The 19,625-nt window shown below is 41.4% G+C and overlaps 1 protein-coding gene across 1 annotated transcript in view; it reads left to right on the plus strand.

Annotated features, from left to right (window-relative positions):
• The window catches only part of CNTNAP5 (contactin associated protein family member 5), an 879,838-nt gene that overhangs the window by 589,204 nt on the left and 271,009 nt on the right, over window positions 1-19,625 (plus strand). Inside the window, exon 12 of the mRNA XM_024115033.1 lies at window positions 13,642-13,761. Within this exon, the coding sequence (XP_023970801.1) occupies window positions 13,642-13,761 (120 nt within the window). The remainder of the gene's footprint in view (window positions 1-13,641; window positions 13,762-19,625) is intronic.

The following is a 19,625-nucleotide window of genomic DNA, read 5'->3' on the forward strand; positions in this document are numbered from 1 at the left end:
AGACTTAGCGTTCTGAGCAAAAGTTGAAATTATTATTTTGACTATAGGTATGCCAGTGCTTATTGGAAACTTGAGTTTTCAGCAAATGAGGCAGAATTATAAACAAACTCATGGTATCTGCTACTATTTAATAAGTGTAGCTTTCAGAGTTTGTTTTTAGAACAAGGTTTCTCAAGTTTTAACTTGCTAAAGAATCACCTGGAAATATTGTTAAAACACAGTTTCCACAGCCTCATGCCCAGAGATTCTGATTCAGGATGGGTCCATGAATTTGCATGTCTAAGCTCAGTTATGCCAGTTGCTGTGGTTTGAGAACCACACTCAGAGAATCACTGCTTTAGAAGCTAAGCCCTCTGAGGTTCATGCCACACAGGCCTGAAGATTCCCACTGCTTTGCTTCCATGCACCTGATGAGCTAGACTTAATTCAGAAGTACATTCCTAGAAAGGTTTATATTAAGCATGTTTACATATTTATATTTTACATTTGATATATTTTTATTTTATATATTGCAACATAGCACACTATTAAGGATAATTACTGTATGTTTTACAGATTAATTTACTGAATCACAGAGGGTCAGGATGATGTAATCTATAATGGGCATATAGACACAAGATTTTCAATTTGAATTTAGCAAATGGTGCTTCATTTCATCTTTATTTTAATGGAAGAAAGGAGAAAATGGAATCTAAGGAGAAAATGGAATCTCCCTTAATCTTGGCTGTAGTCTTGGGTGGCAGCAGAGCTGGATGCGGCATCCTCTTTGCCTTGGGAACTCATTGGAGGTCATCTGATGGCCGTGGAGCTCTATTGGGACACCATGGGCCAAATCGAATGACAGATACCAGGGGTCCAGTGCAGTGTGTCCTGGAGGTATCCAAAACACCTTCTGGGACCTGTTCTGGGACCTCACATCCTGCCCCTTGACTTTTTTTTAAGGTTTATTGAGGTATATTTTTGCATTATAAGTGTCACGTATTTAAATGGTACAGTCCGGTGGTTTTTAGTACATTCATGCTGTTTTACAACCATCATCGGTACCTGATTTAGACCTTTTCACCACCCCGTATACATTAACCATCACTCCCCACCCTCAATGCCCAGCCCCCAGCCCCTACTGTCAGCCCCTACCAGCCACTAGTGCACTTTCTGTCTGTATAGCATTGCTTTATTGGGACACTTCACATAAATGGAATCATTCAGTATGTGATCTTTTGTGACTGGCTTCTTTCACGTAACACAATGCTTTCAAGGTTCAGGTTTCACCCCTGTTTTAGTATATATCCGTACTTCATTCCTTCCCATCGCCTAATGAGATTTCAGTGTACGACTGTGACACATATTTTGCCCATTAGTTGATGGGCATTTGGCTTGTTTCCATTTTTTGGCTGTTTATGAATAATGCTCCTATGAGCATTCATGCACGGGTTTTTATGTGGACGCGTGTTCTCCTTTCTACAGAGTATGTACTTCAGAATGGAATTGTTGGGTCCTATCCCCCTTTTTATGGCTTTTGTTTTAAAATAACTGATGGCAATTTGGGAAAAAAGTGCCCAGAGGTCCTGTGCACCTTTTACCCCATTTCCTGCAACGGGAACATCTTACGTACCTGTGACACAATATCAAAACCAGGAAACTGACATTGATCAAGTACACAGAGCTTATTCAGATCCCTCCATTTTGATATGCACTCGTGTGTGTGTGTGTGTGTGTGTGTGTGTGTGTGCGCGCGTGTGTGTGTGGTTTTGTGCCATTTTATCACTTGCAGAGATTTGTGTAGTCACCACCATAACCAAGATGCAGAATAGTTTCATCACAAGATGAAACCTTATGCTGTCCCTTTATGGCCACATCCACCCTCCCCCCATACCCCTATCCCTAATCTGTTTCCATCTTCACTAACCTTTTTTAAAGTAATGAAAATGTTACAGAATGTACATCTATTTTCAGCCTGTACCAGCTATGTGCAGGCTGGGCCATCAAAAGATCTATTTTCCAGTTTAATCCTCTGACACATTTTTTGAACTAATTTCAGCAATCCAATCAGTTTTAACATATTATTTTCTTCTTTTCTTTGCTGAAACCAGCGCAAGGCAGAGTCCCGCAAACCTACTGCACACGAGGTTTGATAAATTTAATTAAATAAATGGATGTTAATGCAAAATGCTTCACAAGCATTTATTTAATTACTAGAATTAATTTGATCGTGTTTATATCTGTAGGCCGTGTATGTAGATCTGTAACTAAATATGCAATCATGTAGTAAATACATTGCTGGGGACAGAGCGAGTGAGGAAGGAAATAGGACGAAACCATATTTAAGGCCTGAAAAATATGTAATGAGTAAGTTCCTTGTCTATTTCTGTAGTTTTACGATAGGAATATAAATGGTGGGGCAGAAAAACTACAGCTCTGACCTTGGTACTTGTAAAGGTGAGGTCTAAATAAAACTGTTTTGCTGTCTGAATACTTTCATGATCTTTAATGAGAGTGGACATCACAAGGATATTTCAGACTGTCCCTTAGGTAATAAATTAGCTGCCAGAACTAGAGTCAGACTGTTTTCCTTAAATATGAAAACACCGCTCCATCTACTCTGTCCAGCTACATGATACATCTGTTCATATTGATATAAAAATCTATTCTAAAGAGTCTTAATATGTCCATCATCGTCCTTTTAATCAAAGAGCACATATCTTTGTGTGTGCCCATATTAGACCTTTAAATGTAGCACGAGCATTTACTACTTGCTGTTTTCAGTGGAGACAATCTTTTTATTAAGATTTATTTTATTAAAGTACAGTTGATTTACAATGTTGTGTTAATTTCTGCTGTACAACAAAGTGGTTCAGTTTATATTATATATATATACACATTCTTATTCATATTCTTTCCCATTATGGTTTATCACAGGTTATTAAATATAGTTCCCTGTGCTATAGAGTAGGTCCTGATTAGTTATCTATTTTGTATGTAGTAGTGTATATATCAATCCCAATCCCCCAGTTTATCCCTCCCCCCCCATTTTCCCTTGTTTAGTGTATCATTTAAAGCTTGTGTTTCCTTATTTATTTTCATTTTGGATGATCTGTCCATTGGTGAAGGTGGGGTGTTCAAGTCCCCTACTATGATTGTGTTACTGTCGATTTCCCCTTTTATGGCTGTTAGTATTTGCCTTATGTATTGAGGTGCTCCTATGTTGGGTGCATAAATATTTACAATTGTTATATCTTCTTCTTGGATTGATCCCTTGATCATTATGTAGTGTCCTTCTTTGTCTCTTGTAATAGTCTTTAAAGTTTATATTGTCTGATATGAGAATTGCTTCTCTAGCTTTCCTTTGATTTCCATTTGCATGGAATATCTTTTTCCATCCCCTCACTTTCAGTCTGTATGTGTCCATAGGAAAGCTGGTTTGGTGGTGCTGAATTCTCTTAGCTTTTGCTTGTCTGTACAGCTTTTAATTTCTCCGTCAAATCTGAATGAGATCCTTACTGGATAGAGTATTGTTGGTTGTAGGTTTTTCTCTTTCATCACTTTAAATATGTCCTGCCCCTCCCCTCTGGCTTGCAGAGTTTCTGCTGAAAGATCAGCTGTTAACCTTATGGGGATTCCCTTATGTGTTACTTGTTGTTTTTCCCTTGCTGCTTTTTTGTTTTTTTTTTTGGAAAGCTAAATCTTTTTTTTTTTTTTTTTTTTTTTTAACATCCTTGCTGCTTTTAATATTTGTTCTTTGTATTTAATTTTTGATAGTTTGATTAATATGTGTCTTGGTGTGTTTCTCCTTGGATTTATCCTGTATGGGCTCTTTTTCTTCTGAGACCCCTATAATTCGAATATTGATGTGTTTAATATTGTCCACGACGTCTCTGAGACTGTTCTTATTTCTTTTCGTTCTTTTTTCTTTATTCTGCTCTGCAGTAGTTATTTTATCTTGCAGTTCACTTATCTGTTCTTCTGCCTCTGTTATTCTGCTATTGACCCATTCTCGAGAATTTTTCATTTCATTTTTGTGTTGTTCATCACTGTTTATTTGCTCTTTAGTTTTTCTAGGTCCTTATTAAACGTTTTTTTATATTTTCAACATTTTATTTCCAAGATTTTGGATCATCTTTACTATCATTATTCTGAATTCTTTTTCAGGTAGACTGACTATTTCCTCTTCATTTGTTAGGTCTCGTGGGTTTTTGCCTTGCTCCTTCATCTGCTGTGTGTTTCTCTGTCTTCTCATTTTGCTTAACTTACTGTGTTTGGGGTCTCCTGTTCGTAGGCTGCAAGTTCGTAGTTTCCATTGTTTTTGGTGTCTGTCCCCAGTGGCTAAGGTTGGTTCAGTGGGTTGTGTATGCTTCCTGGTGGAGGGGACTAGTGCCTGTGTTCTGGTGGATGAGGCTGGATCTTGTCTTTTTGGCGTGCAGGTCCATGTCTGGTGGTGTGTTTCGGGGTGTCTGTGGCCTTATTATGATTTTAGGCAGCCTCTGAGCTAATGGATGGGGTTGTGTTCCTGTCTTGCTAGTTGTTTGGCATAGGGTGTCCTGCAGCGTAGGTTGCTGGTCATTGAATGAAGCTGGGTCTTGGTGTTGAGATGGAGATCTCTGGGAGATTTTCACCGTTTGATATTACATGGTGCTGGGAGGTCTCTTGTGGACCAGTGTCCTGAACTTGGCTCTCCCACCTCAGTGGCACAGCCCTGATGCCTGGCAGGAGCACCAAGAGCCTGTCCTCCACACGGCTCAGAATAAAAGGGAGGAAAAAAAGAAAGAAAGAAGAAAATAAAATAAAATAAAATAAAGCTATTAAAATAAAAAATAATTATTGAGAAAAAAATAATTTTTTTAAGTAATAAAAAAAAAATAAAAAATGGACAGACAGAACCCCAGGACAAATGGTAAAAGCAAAGCTATACAGACAAAATCACACACAGAAGCATACACATACACACGCACAAAAAGAGAAAAAGGGAAAAAAAATATATATACCGTTGCTCCCAAAGTCCACCTCCTAAACTTGGGATGATTCGTTGTCTATTCAGGTATTCCACCGATGCAGGGTACATCAAGTTGATTGTGGAGCTTTAATGCACTGCTCCTGAGGCTGCTGGGAGAGATTTCCCTTTCTCTTCTTTGTTCGCACAGCTCCAGGGGTTCAGCTTTGGATTTGGCCCCACCTCTGCGTGTAGGTCGCCTGAGGGCGTCTGTTCTTCGCTCAGACAGGACGGGGTTAAAGGAGCAGCTGATTCAGGGGCTCTGGCTCACTCAGGCCCGGGGGGAGGGAGGGGCACGGAGTGCGCGGCAAGCCTGCGGCGGCAGAGGCCGGCGTGACGTTGCACCAGCCTGAGGCGCGCCGTGCGTTCTCCCGGGGAAGTTGTCCTGGATCACGTGACCCTGGCAGTGGCGGGCTGCACAGGCTCCCGGGAGGGGAGGTGTGGAAAATGACCTGTGCTCGCACACAGGCTTCTTGGTGGTGGCAGCATTGGCCTTAGCGTCTCATGCCCGTCTGTCTCTGGGGTCCGCGCTGATAGCCGCGGCTCGCGCCCGTCTCTGGAGCTCCTTTAAGCAGCGCGCTTAATCCCCTCTCCTCGCGCACCAGGAAACAAAGAGGGAAGGAAAAGTCTCTTGCCTCTTCGGCAGCTTCAGACTTTTTCCCGTACTCCCTCCCGGCTAGCCGTGGTGCACTAGCCCCCTTCAGGCTGTGTTCACGCCGCCAACCCCAGTCCTCTCTCTGTGACCTGACCGAAGCCTGAGCCTCAGCTCCCGGCCCCCGCCCGCCCCGGCGGCTGAGCAGACAAGCCTCTCGGGCTGGTGAGTGCCGGTCGGCACCGATCCTCCGTGCGGGAATCTCTCCGCTTTGCCCTCCGCACCCCTGTGGCTGCGCTCTCCTCCGTGGCTCTGAAGCTCCCCGCTCCGCCACCCGCAGTCTCCGCCCGCGAAGAGGCTTCTAGTGTGAGGAAACCTTTCCTCCTTCACGGCTCCCTCCCACTGGTGCAGGTCCCGTCCCTATTCTTTGTCTCTTGTTTTTTCTTTTTTCTTTTGCCCTACCCAGGTACGTGGGGAGTTTCTCGCCTTTTCGGAGGTCTGAGGTCTTCTTCCAGCGTTTAGTAGGTGTTCTGTAGGAACAGTTCCACCTGTAGATGTATTTCTGATGTATTTGTGGGGAGGAAGGTGATCTCCGCGTCTTACTCTTCCACCTTCTTGAAGCTCTCATTTATTTTTTAGTATAAGTAAGTTCATCTGTATTTTCTTTTATTGCTTCTGGATTTTGAATCATTGTTAGTTAAGTTTTTGCCGCTTCCAGGTTATAAAGAAGTTCTTTCTTATTTCAAATATGTACATATTTGATTTTTTGGTATTTAAATCCCTTGTTTGGAATTTGATCCTGATCTGCTGTATGAGGTGTGGATCTGATTTTATCTTTTACTGTGTGGCTTCCCAGTTTTCCCAGCACCAATTATTAAAAAGTCACGTTTTTCCCTATTGATTTGAGCTGCTTCCTTTATCATATACTAGGTTTCCCTGTGCACCTGGATGTCTTGGATTTTCTGTTCTGGCCATTGTTCTCTTGATCCATGCATCCATTTATCCATCCATCCATCCACATTAGATATAGATCCAGTAAAGCTGGCCTCACCAGCTCTTCTTTTTCAGTGTTTTCCTTGCTCAGTTGACTAGCTTGTTTGTTCTTCCAGATGAGCTTTATAATCAATTTGTGTAGCACAAACAAACAAAACAAGCAGACAAACTAAACACCTAATGGTCTCTTGGTTAACACTGTGTTAAATATATACATTAACTATGGGAGAAATGTTATCTTAAGAGGATGTTCAAGTTTATTTGTGTGTTTAGGCATATATTATAGTTTTCTTATTTTGCTGTTGAATGTTTCACATAAAGTTTACACTTGGGGATCTTCCTTCCTTTCTCCCTTCCTGCCTGCCTTCCTTCCTTCTTCTCTTCCCTTCCCTTCTTCTTTTGTTTCTTCTTCCTGTCTTCCTTCATTCTTTCTTTCTTCTTTCCCTTTGATATTGTAAAGGAGGGTCCACTATCAATATTTTCTAACTAATTTTGCCTGTAATAGAGGAAAGCTATTGATTTCCATATGTTAATCTTATAGCTTACAACTTTTGTTTTTAGTTATTTCACACTGATTATTTTAGTATTTTTAGATACGTAATCTGATTATCCATGCAGAGTATAACTTCTTCCTTTCTAATTTGTATGCCTCCCGTTGTTTTTTCTCTTCTAATTTCGATGACTGAAACTCTAACACAATGTGAAATATTAGTAGAGATCATGAAGATGCTTGTTTTTGTTCGCATGCTTGTACTTCCTGGAAGTGTTGGTGAATTGAACGTATGAATTTAACTTCACTTCCTCCTAACACTTCACATAAACAATAGTAATTGATTTTTTTTAATGGTCCTGTCAGTCAGCAGCTGATCCCCCTTGCCCCTTACTACTTGCCAACCTTCAACTTTAATAACGAGGTGATCATAAGAGATGTAAAGTGTACCTGGCCAGGAGTTAGGGAAGCTAAAGGAGATAGCCCGTCTGCAATACCAGCTGGCGTGGCTGCCCCACATTTACAACTAAAGTCAGAAGATAAGCAGCAGTGTGTGTCATCTGCAACAGCATCTCACGCCCTGCATCGACCTCACAAGCGTAAAATGAATGTGTGTGGTGTCACTTCCACCTTCCAAATCTCATGTAACATATCCCTCTAAATCACAGACTCTAGCAAGACCAAGAGAGAAGCCCTACAGACATTAACGTGAGGGTTTCCCACAGAGTTGTCCAGCCACTTAACCCTACAATAAAGCCCATGGAGGGCGAACCACAAACGTTTGCGTAGTGTTGACACTTAGTGCTGACCACTGTTAAATACAAGAGGACCACAGAAGATTACCTGACATCCAGAAAAGAGTCTAACATGCCAGATAAAACAGAGACCAAAATAAAACACAAAGCAAGTAAGCCAATTAAGCAACGTGAGCACATAAACACACACACACCCCTACCTTGGAGGAAATAATGGACACAGAAAGAAGAAACTTTTCTAAAAAACGATATTACAATTAATATTTTCAGAGATTCTAGAGATATATTTCATCAATGAATCAAGAATTGCATGCTGTTAAAAAGAGTATTCAGAGGTGGTGGGGGGTGAGGGAAAGCCTCCAGGGGATTTAAAACTGGGAATGACCCAAATGACCTACAGTGGCTTAACTGTTAAACAAACTGTGGTATATCCATACCATGGGATGCCACTCAGCAGTTAAACAGAAATAAGCTATTGGTGCATGAAACAACTCAAATGAATTTCGAGGGAACTGTGCTGTGGGAAGAAGCTAGTTTCAAGAGGGAATGTCCAGCATGATGGTGGGGAGATGGCCAGAGGAGACAGCTATGTGCCAGGTTGGAAGCATACCAGCCCAGATTGCCGCAGGTCAGAAAGATCCGTAAGATAATTTTTCAAATAAGTTGAAATCCATAGAATACCTGAAATGTCCAAATATTAAAAAAAATAATAATTATTATTAGAGACATTTTCAAACATACACAAAAAGTTAGAATAGTATAATTGTCCGCAATGTACCCTCCCCTGTTTCAGTATTTATCAATAGGCTACCATTATTGTTTCCACTACGCCCCTCTTTGTTTTCGATGAAGTATTTTAAAAAACAGATTGTGGACATAATCATTTTACTACAAATCCCTAAGTATGTCTCTCTGACAAAGATGAACGTTTTATCTTTTAGAACGTAACCACACTACCGTTATCATAGCCAACCAAAAATATTTAAAGATACCAAATCTGATTTTAATTTTTCTGGTTCTCTTAATTTTGTCTTTGCTTTGTTGGAATCAGGATCTTGACAAGGTCCATAACGCAGTGTCTGAGTGATATGTTTCCTGCATTTCTGCCCCCCCTATTGCCATTTATTTGTTGAAGAAACTGAGTCAGATGTTCCCAGAATCTGAATTTAACTGATTGTCTTTTTATAATGTTGAGCGTGTTTCTTTACCTCTTACTGTGAATTAGTGTTTAAATCTCAGGCCTTGATTAGATTCAACTTCAAATTTTTGGCAAGAATGTATCTTAGGTGGTGCTGTGTATTTCTTATTACCTCACGTTGCAGGCCTCTTGATAATCACTTTTGGGGTTGTTGAGATCGATCGGTGAGTTTGGGTATTGTTAATTTAATCCCTCCACTAAAAAAGGACCCCCATCAACTTTTCATCTAATGATTTAGCAATCCTTGATAATCATTTTCTAATTCTTTATTTCATTGGTCTTTATTTCATTCTGCTGAGGGCAGAATCATGAAATGATTGTTGTCTTAAGTCAGTTCTGGAGTGGTCTGTAACCTGGCAATGCATAACTGATAACGCAGGTACTAGAGATGAAACAAGATTACCGAATACTGGTTATTGTTGAAGCTAGTTGTGATATCAGGTTTATTTTATTACTCTCTGTGCTCTTTGCATGTATTTGATTTTTTTTTTTTCTTTTTTTGCGGTACGCGGGCCTCTCACTGCTGCGGCCTCTCCCGTTGCGGAGCACAGGCTCCGGACGCGCAGGCTCAGCGACCATGGCTCACGGGCCCAGCCGCTCCGCGACATGTGGGATCCTCCCGGACCGGGGCACGAACCCGTGTCCCCTGCATCGGCAGGCGGACTCTCAACCACTGCACCACCAGGGAAGCCCATGTATTTGATTTTTTTGTGATAAAAAGTTAAGAAGAAAATACTGAATTTAAATATCACTTGAAATAATTTGTAGTTAAATTCATTTATTTTAGTTTCCTTTCATATTTATGAATTGCACCTTTTCTTCTAGTATATTTAATTTTGTTTTTTTTGGTTTTTAAAAATATTTATATTGCTTCAAAGTTAAAAATTTGGCATATTCAGAAAGGCCTAGTTTTTGTCCCTGTCCCCTTTCGCTCATCTTTCTCTCTCCATAGGTATCCATTTAAATTAGTTTTCACCTGAATATTTTGGAAGTCATTTTAGAGAGTGTTAGTGAATGTGTAGTTAAATTTGTGATATATACCTAGAAAATAAGGCAAATGAGAAGAAGAATAAGACAGTTACTAATTTCTAGAAAAATGAAATTGTGTTCAGGAAAGGAAACAACCACAGTATCATATTTGCTATTCATGAATAGCATGCTTGCTGTTGTATTAGCATAAACAGTAATGATTGATCTAACTAAAATTGTGGTCCTACTATATTGGCAGTATGTGGAAACCGAAAGTTCTTTATATGTGGGGAGAGGTGATGAAAAAAGCTAAATTCTCATCTTTCCTATTGGTAAGTGAATAGATGACCTATAAATATGGAAAATCAAGAAGTAGCAGTAAAGACATACAATTTAGAGATAGAATAGTTAGTACCAAAAGAATAAGCTAAGAGGTAAATGTCATCATCTCTGCACAGAAGGGAGATAAGGCCTATTGGTTTTTCTTAACAAGTCTTGTGATTCATGAAAAAAAATTAAGTAAGCAAAAAATTGACAAACAATAGGAGGCAACATAGCATGAAACAATTTAACATTAATAATAATAATAGTTTATATTTATCAAGCACTTCCTACATGCCAAGTACTATGCTAAGTGCTGAACGTGGATTATCTCTGAATTCTTACTTCAGTTGTATGAGATAGACTCTTTTTTTATGCCTATAGCCGCATGAGAGAATTAATGCTTTGAGAGTATATTAGCTATTTACTGCTGCATGATGAATTACAGCAAAAGTTATCCTCTGGAAACAACAGACGTTATTACTTCATAGTTTCTGTGGGTCCTTGAGCAGCTTGGCTGGATAGTTCTGGCCCAGTCTTATGGGGCTGCCTTCAAGGTGTCAGCCAGGGCTACTGTCACTTCAGTTAAAACTCTGGAGAGAAGCTTCCAGGCTCATGCTGTGGACCTCTTCAAAGGGTTACCTCAGGACCTAGCAGTCAGCTTCTCTGAAAGCAGGTGCTGCAGAAGAAGCCGAGTTGGAAGCCATGTGTCTTTTTACAACCTGGTCTTGACAATGACATCATCTTCTGTCAGAAGCAGGTCAGTAAGTCTAGACCACACTCAAGGGGAGGGCGCGAATTCCAAGAGGTGCTGATGAGTTATCTTATAGGTTGCCAGGTGTGTTATCAGATGTGTGACACACACCTTGGTGTGTTACCAGGTTTAGGCCAGTACAAATAAGCTATATGTTATGCTCAATATGCAGGGTGCAAACTGACCCTCCCATGGACCCACCGCTTCAGAAATGGTGGGTGACTGCAAGGGAGAATTACATGAGTACAAGGACCACCTTGAATTCACTCTAATTTATACAAAGTCAGAGCCTCTCCAGCTTTAGAACTTTATTTGTAATGAATTATTTGAAGCACCCCTCACACTTGATCATGTCAAACTACAGCTTCGTATTCCTGGGCTGGGGCATTAGTCACAGGGGCATGGTAGTTAAGGTGAGGAGTTAGTGCTCTGTCTTTAAAACTGTTAGGAGCCACTGAAGTGTTTTCAACACAGGAGGATGACATAATATTGGACGCATACCTGCTGCTCTGAGCTACATTACTTTGTCTCAAGCATCAGACGACATTCTACTTTCTCATGTGTGAAGCAGCAGATCCTCCTTTCCACCCTACCAAATTCATTCATGTGGGTGTAATGAGATTTATAAATTTCTTTTACCTTCAGACTGTTCAAAGTATCCCATCTCAGGACAGCTGTGTCTGCCTCTCTCTGAGCACATAAAGATCTTTGTGGCTGTAACCAGGCTGCGAGCTTTTCAAGGCACAGACTCATTGCCACATCCTTGGTCTGTTGTTTGGTGGCCACCACACTGTTGACACATATGAGGAACTCAGTAAATGCTTGTTAAGTCAAAATGGACTAAACTTGATTGGGCACCTACTATATGATAGTTATCGTGCTGAGCTCTGGGTACATAGAAATAAGACCGTGTCATTTTACTTTATAAATGAAAAGTCATGGCTGTATATTTAGTTTTAAATTCACTAATCAAACATTTTCTTATTGAGGTATAGTTAATGTACAATGTTGTGTTAGTTTCAAGTGTACAAAAAAGGGATTCAGATATACATATATATGTATATATTATTTTTCAGATTTTTTTCCCTTATAGATTATTACAAAATATTGAGAATAGTTCCCTGTGCTCTACAGTAGGTCCTTGTTGGTTATCTATTTTATATTTAGGAGTGTGCACATGTTAATCTCCAACTGCTAATTCATCCCTCCCCCTACCCCTTTCCCCTTTGGTAACCATAAATTTGTTTTCTCTGTCTGTGAGTCTGTTTCTGTTTTGCAAATAAGTTCATTTGTGCATTTTTTTAGGTTCCACATATAAGTGATATTATATGATATTTGTCTTTCTCTATCTGGCTTACTTCACCTAGTATGATAATCTCTAGGTCCATCCATGGTGCTGCAAATGGCATTATTTCATTCTTTTTAATGGCTGAGTAATATTCCATTATATATATATACACAACATCTTCTTTATCCATTCCTCTGTTGATGGACGTTTAGGTTGCTTCCATGACCTCGCTATTGTGAGCATCACTGCTATGAACATTGGGGTGCATGTATCTTTTTGAATTAGAGTTTTCTCCAGATACATGCCCAGGAGTGGGATTGCTGGATCATATGGTAGCTGTATTTTTAGTTTTTTAAGGCACCTCCATACTGTTCACCTTAGTGACTGCACCAATTTACATTCCCACCAACAGTTTAATAAGAGGGTTTCTTTTTCTCCACTCCCTCTCCAGCATTTATTATTTGTACATTTTTAACTTTTGATCTCCCACTGTGAGTGTGGCATTCTGCTAGATGCTGGAACACGGCCTCAAACTACACACTGCCACCACTCTTAAAGATTCTGTAGCTATTGCAGGAGACAGAACAGTGTATGATGCCCTAGCTTCACAGCTGTGCAAGCGTAGGGGAAGGACAAACACATCAGCATAGGGAAGGGCTGTTTAAGAGGGAAGATACATGCCCAGGAGTGGGATTGCTGGATCATATGGTAGCTGTATTTTTAGTTTTTTAAGGCACCTCCATACTGTTCACCTTAGTGACTGCACCAATTTACATTCCCACCAACAGTTTAATAAGAGGGTTTCTTTTTCTCCACTCCCTCTCCAGCATTTATTATTTGTACATTTTTAACTTTTGATCTCCCACTGTGAGTGTGGCATTCTGCTAGATGCTGGAACACGGCCTCAAACTACACACTGCCACCACTCTTAAAGATTCTGTAGCTATTGCAGGAGACAGAACAGTGTATGATGCCCTAGCTTCACAGCTGTGCAAGCGTAGGGGAAGGACAAACACATCAGCATAGGGAAGGGCTGTTTAAGAGGGAAGGGGAGACATTTTGGAGGATGTAACCTTGGAATTGTTTAGAAGAATGAACATTAGGATGAATGGAGGAGGCAAGCCCATCAAACGTTGGGCCACTAGTTTGTTAAGGCTTGGGGAGAAAGTTGAGGTTATAGGAGAAAGGAAAGAAATCACAATTGAAAGTAAATATAATAAGTAAGAGTTACTGATCCTCCAAAGGGATATGAGAGCCAAAGCCAAGTTTATTCTCCGTTGCCTTTGTGTCTTTCCAGCCCTCTACGAGCAATCCTGCGAGGTGTACCGGCACCAAGGCAACACAGCTGGTTTCTTCTACATCGACTCAGATGGCAGTGGGACCCTGGGACCTTTCCAAGTGTACTGCAACATCACAGGTAAGGGTGCAGAATTCCCACTCACGCTTCATGTCACTACGTGATGCAAAGGGAAATCCACTGGAAGGGGACACTTGCATAAATAAAAATTTAGAGGACCAACTTCAGGGGGGAAATGGTATTTAGGTAAATAATAGGATTTAGCAGCTAGGTGATTTTCATGAGAGAAGAAAACCTGTTAATGGTCTTGACAAGGCTCCACTGAACCAAGAATTAAATATCAAGCATTTTCTGCAGAGCTGAACAAGGAAACAGAAAGAGAAGGAAAATAACCCAACAGACAAAAAAAACAAAAGTCAAAATCAATAGAAAGCCCTGATTGAGGAAGTGGGAAATCTTGATTCAGGTCTGGCTCTGAGGACCGTGTGACTCCGAGGGTCACTGCGAGCTTCAGTTCTGCATCAAAGAAGTGGAAATAGTAGTTCCTGCCTCTTAGAGTTGTGAGGATGAAACAGAATCATCTGTGTCGCTGTAACTAGCCAGGGTAGTTATCCCGCAGATGCTTAACCAAAACACTGAGCTATTTCTGTTTTCCCTGGCAATCTCATAATTTCTTGCCACTTTTTTCTAAAGTGCCTACGGACGTATTAAGAGCCGATTATTACATGGGTTTAGAAGCAGCATGTGATCACTAATTTATTCTTAAAAAACTAATTCCACACCCCAAACCTGATGTAGTATTTATTTAAAAATATAGCAATGCAGGCACTCCCTCTGTTTAGAATGTCACTTGGCACATACACATTTTTTGTTTGTTTGTTTGTTTGTTTTGAGCACTGGCCTTCGGAGACACCAGCAGAATCATGTAATGAAGAAGAAAAGTAGAAACCTATTAAGGCTCTTTGAGTCCTCAGGCCCCAGACTTCGCTGCAACAGGGCGACCACATCTGTGGAGGTCTGTCTCTAGCCAGACACTGTCCTGGCCACACAGGATATGCAGAGAAATAAGGCATAGTCATTGTCATTCATGAGGCAGTAAAATCAGGGAAAATAGCGTGCAGTATCACAGGTAGAAATGCAAGCAAGCCATTGCCAAAATGGTGATTGAGGACATTTAGCAGTAATTTGCCCATCTGAATACAAAAGGCCACAGGTTTTCTGCAGAAAATGCTAGTTACATGGAATTGGATGCCATTTTATTTCATTTCCATCATACTTCATCTCTTCAAAATGTATGCTAGCTGCTTCTCAATAGCCCTATAACATAATTAGAAATTGCGTTACTGTTTTCTTTTCACGGTTGTGCCAGCCTATAATGTTCAACAACCTGGTCAAGAAGTAGGCTTCTCAGTGGATCTTGGTTATTTTCAAAATTAATTAACATATGGATCTCTGGGGAATCATGTTAAAAATAGACTTTGCAGATCCCGAAATTCTAAATTCAGTAAATGCACTTCTATTGAGCTTTCCAAATGATTATGATGCAATTTGTCCCTAGTCCACGATTTACAAAAAAAGGAGGAAGTGTTTTGCTTGCAGAAGAAGGCAAAGGAGATCAGTGCCTGCTGAGTGATGGGTGTGACAAATAATAATAGGATTTGTGGTAATGGCATCAATGACTCAGCTTCTACCATCTTTGGGAACTGAACTGAGAGTTTACAAATATCATCTCTTTTAATTCTTGGCAACAAAAATATGAGGTGGATATTTTTAACTCTATCTTACATAGAAGAAAAGAGCACATGAGACTTCCATGACTTGCTCGAGATAAGAAATCCTGGGACTAATAGTCAAGACTCAGGAAGCAAACAAGACCTTCTGGTGCAGCAATAATCTATATCACTAAAACATTAATTGGATACTTTGTATTGCTTATGTTTTGCTTGAAGCCGTGCTTTTATTTTTGTTATAAAAATAATCATTGCTGGGGCTTCCCTGGTGGCACAGTGGTTGAGAGCCCGCCTGCCGATGCAGGGTCACGGGTTCGTGCCCCGGTCCGGGAAGATCCCACGTGCCGCGGAGCGGCTGGGCCCGTGAGCCATGGCCGCTGAGCCTGCGCGTCCGGAGCCTGTGCTCCGTAACGGGAGAGGCCACAACAGTGAGAGGCCTGCGTACCGCAAAAAAAAAAAAAAAAAAAAAAAAAAAATCAATGTTAATTATGGAAACTTTAAGGAAAAGAAGAAATGTTAAAGTCACCTACAAACCGCAATCCAGGGATTGCTATTGATATTTTATTGTTAGAATTTCCTTGTGACTTTTTGCTATGAATGCATATGTGTGTTTTTCTATGAATGTATATGTTTTTAAATGTATATTTTTACACCATGCATTTAAGAGACAAGCACAGACATCCTATTTTCATTAAAATATATAGTTTGAAATTAAAATAAATACATTAAATATAGCTTGACAAATTTAACTCTCCAAAATAATGTAAGTATAATGACACTGATTCATAGGCCTCATTTACATGAAATGCTCTGCCTCTCTTTGGAAAGACCTCTCTCGGGATTTATGTTTGATGTTTTGTCCAGGAATGGCTAAAGATGAATGTTTACATATTGCCGTTTTGCTGACGTGATGCTCAAGGCATCAGGACCTCTGAGTTATGTCCCCAAATTGATAGGGTGTGTTGTGCACGATTGGGGGTTTCTTTGAAATATGCTCTTCTGGTCACGTGCAGTTGCAAAATATATAGGTGTTTGGTTTTGTTTTTGTTTTCCTAAAATACCAGTAAAAGCAAACGTCTGTGTAGGCGAATTATATCCATATTTAACTGACAAACATTTTTAATGCCTAAATATAACGATAATGAAATACGTAATTTTTTATTTGTCAGTATTAACTGTTCTTAAATATGAGTGACTTACAACACTAGGAAAAGTGTGACAAAGTGGTCCAGAGGAAGGGGGAGGGAGAGGAGGAAGGAGGGAGGAGATGGCCAGAGGAGACTTGCTGGGTGTTTAACTCCGGTTTCTAAGAGCACAAAGCTACTGGTCTCTGCACTTTTCAGAGGTCTTCCTGGGGCATAACACAGAGAGTGTGAACCAAGCTGGGACGCAGGGAACCTGGGCTCTCTCTCTTTCTGGTCTTTGTGCCTGTCGGCTGGGTGCTCCCAGCCTGGCTGTGCATCTCGAAGATAAGGATCTGGAGCTAAGTGGTCCCTCCAGCCTCCCTCATTTAGAACTCCCTGAGAGATCATTTGAGGTTCCAAAGGAAAGGAGAAGTTTCCCCTAAGTCTGCAGATACTTGCAAATGGATGTCATGAGGGTAAAGGGCGGGTTTTAGTTGTGGAAAACAGTAAATCTGGATCCCAGCTGCCTCGCATCTCTCTTTACAGTGTACCCTGGGGGTAGCTCCCCATTTCTATAGGTGAGGTGGCACCTTGCCCATCCCGGGAGATTTAAGTCTGTGCATCTTACCTACCACGGGGTGATCCTGGGGAGATGAGGTCCACGAGTGCTCAAGGAGCAGCTGCCCTCTTTGGTGTAAGGCAGTGTGATCTCTGCATGGGGACAGTAGGACAAATTATAGTAGTAACTTAGGGGGTGATTAGGCTTATTGGTAAAGTGGACTGAATCTAGGCTTCTACAGATTTCGACAGGGTGCCATAACCCAGGCTGCATTCTGACACTAGGGGGTAGGAGAGAAGGATGAGAAAGATAAAGAGTTAAGCTTCCTCAGGAATACACACTTGGCCTACTTTTAACATATCTCTAAATGATGTACAATTCACTTCAGCTCATTGTAAATTTGCACATTTCAGGCACTGCACAGACTGCAAAGGATACACAATCGTGTCTGTCTTAGTCTCTTCGGGCTGGTCTAGCGACATTCCGCAAATTGAGTGGCTTCCAAAACCCCAGGAGTATATTGTCTTACAGTTCTCAAGGGTAGAAGACCAAAATCAAGGTGCCAGCAGGGCCACAACCCCTCTGACACCTGTAGGGGAGTCTCCTTCCTGGCCTCTCTCCAGCATCTGGCAGTTTGCTTGACCCGTGGGTGCGCCTGCGCTCCTAGAAGCAGCCCCTCAATCTCTGCATCCCTGGGACTGTCTCCCTGCTTCTGTGTGATTCCATCATAGTGACATTTTCCCCTCACATGTCTGTGTGTCTGTTTCCTCTTTGCTTATAAGGACACCAGTCATGTCGGCTTAGGGTCCAACCTAATGGAGTATGACATTATCTTAATTTGATTACATGTGTGAAGAATCTATTTCCCATCAAGGCCTTGCACATTCACAGGTACAGAGTGTTAGGTCTTCAAGCGATCATTTTGGGGGACACAATTCAACACATAAGAGGATTATTTCAGTCTCCTCCACAGGCTAATCATGGAAAAGACACAGCAACAATTAAAATGTCTTGACAAGGATAGCACATGTGTAGTGTGTGTTGAGAGCCCACAAGAGGGGCACCTAACCCAGCCACTCGTGGAAGAGCTATCAGGCAGCCAGGAAACGTCTCTTAAGAGCTGGATGGAGGGTAGGAACTGGCCAGAAGAAGACGCAAAGGAAGGCATTTCCAGGAAGAGCAAATGAATGTCAGGAACAAGGTTCCAGGGTCCCTTGATCCTGCACGTTTGTGGGGACCACCCAACTCACCAGGATGAGCTGCTAGTTTAGAACACTGAAAAATGCATGTACCTGAATGACTAGAAAATAAAAGGATCACAGTGACTTGATTAGGGACAAGCAGAGGTTTCTGAAGATCCATAATCTGAACTTTAGTTTCCCAGCAAGGAAATCGGCTATCTTAATTCCAGGGAAAAGAAGAATTTTTTTTCCAATTTAATTTAATTTTTACTTTATATTGGAGTGCAATTGATTTACAATGTTGTGTTAATTTCAGGTGTACAACAAAGTGATAAATATACATATATCCATTCTTTTTCAGATTCTTTTCCCATACACATTATTACAGAATGAGTAGAGTTCCCTGTGCTATACAGTAGGACCTCGTGGGTTATCTATTTTATATATAGTAGTGTGTACACGTTAATCCCAAACTCCGGTTTTTATCAGATCATTCTTGAGCATGCCAGACTATTTAGCTGACCCTGAAGGAAAGATGAGCAACTTTCTGAGTACCAACAGCAAGCCACCATCCTCAGGTTATACACGGTCTTTAGCACTGTTCCCCTCTCTGGAGGACTGGATCTGGCTTACATTAGGGACTGTTTACAAAGGCATGAAGGTACAAGAAGAAATTATGGGAATATACTGTACTATGGAGCTAGTAACAAAGGAGATGTTCCCACCATCAGGCCCATGGAGGTGAGGGGAGGGCATTTCGCCAGAGCAAGAAGGAGGGCAGGATGTGAAGAATCTGTGCCTTGAGACAGCTGTGACGTGTTTGGGAACAGCCATCAAGGAGCTTGGGGTGTAACCTCAGTCTCTCCTCACCCCTTCCAGTCTCCTTCCTAGGTTTCCGTCGAGCAAATTCCGCTAGAATTCAGAAGGCAAGAGCGCTTATTGGTGTAATGCCTTTAGCCAGCCTTCCCGGGCACAGAGAAGGCTGCAGAAGGATGGAAAGTACATCTAGTGGGGCAAATGGAAAATATATTGTTTATAAAGAACCGTCCAGAGAAGCCTGGGGGGGAAAAATGATTTGAATTCATGAAGGATCAAGGATGGTGGTGAGGTAGGCTTGGTGAGTGAAATCCACAAACCATGCAAATATATGAAGCGTGGATTTGTCCATTAGATTCCCACCTGAAGCAGAAAGGACCTCCCTTTGCAGGTTCAGTCAAAGCGAGGTTAAGATGGATGCAAAAGGGGCTTCCCTGGTGGCGCAGTGGTTGCGCGTCCGCCTGCCGATGCAGGGGAACCGGGTTCGCGCCCCGGTCTGGGAGGATCCCACATGCCGCGGAGCGGCTGGGCCCCGTAGCCATGGCCGCTGAGCCTGCGCGTCCGGAGCCTGTGC

This window comes from Physeter macrocephalus, chromosome 2 (assembly GCF_002837175.3).
Source record: "Physeter macrocephalus isolate SW-GA chromosome 2, ASM283717v5, whole genome shotgun sequence".
Lineage (NCBI taxonomy): Eukaryota > Metazoa > Chordata > Mammalia > Artiodactyla > Physeteridae > Physeter > Physeter macrocephalus.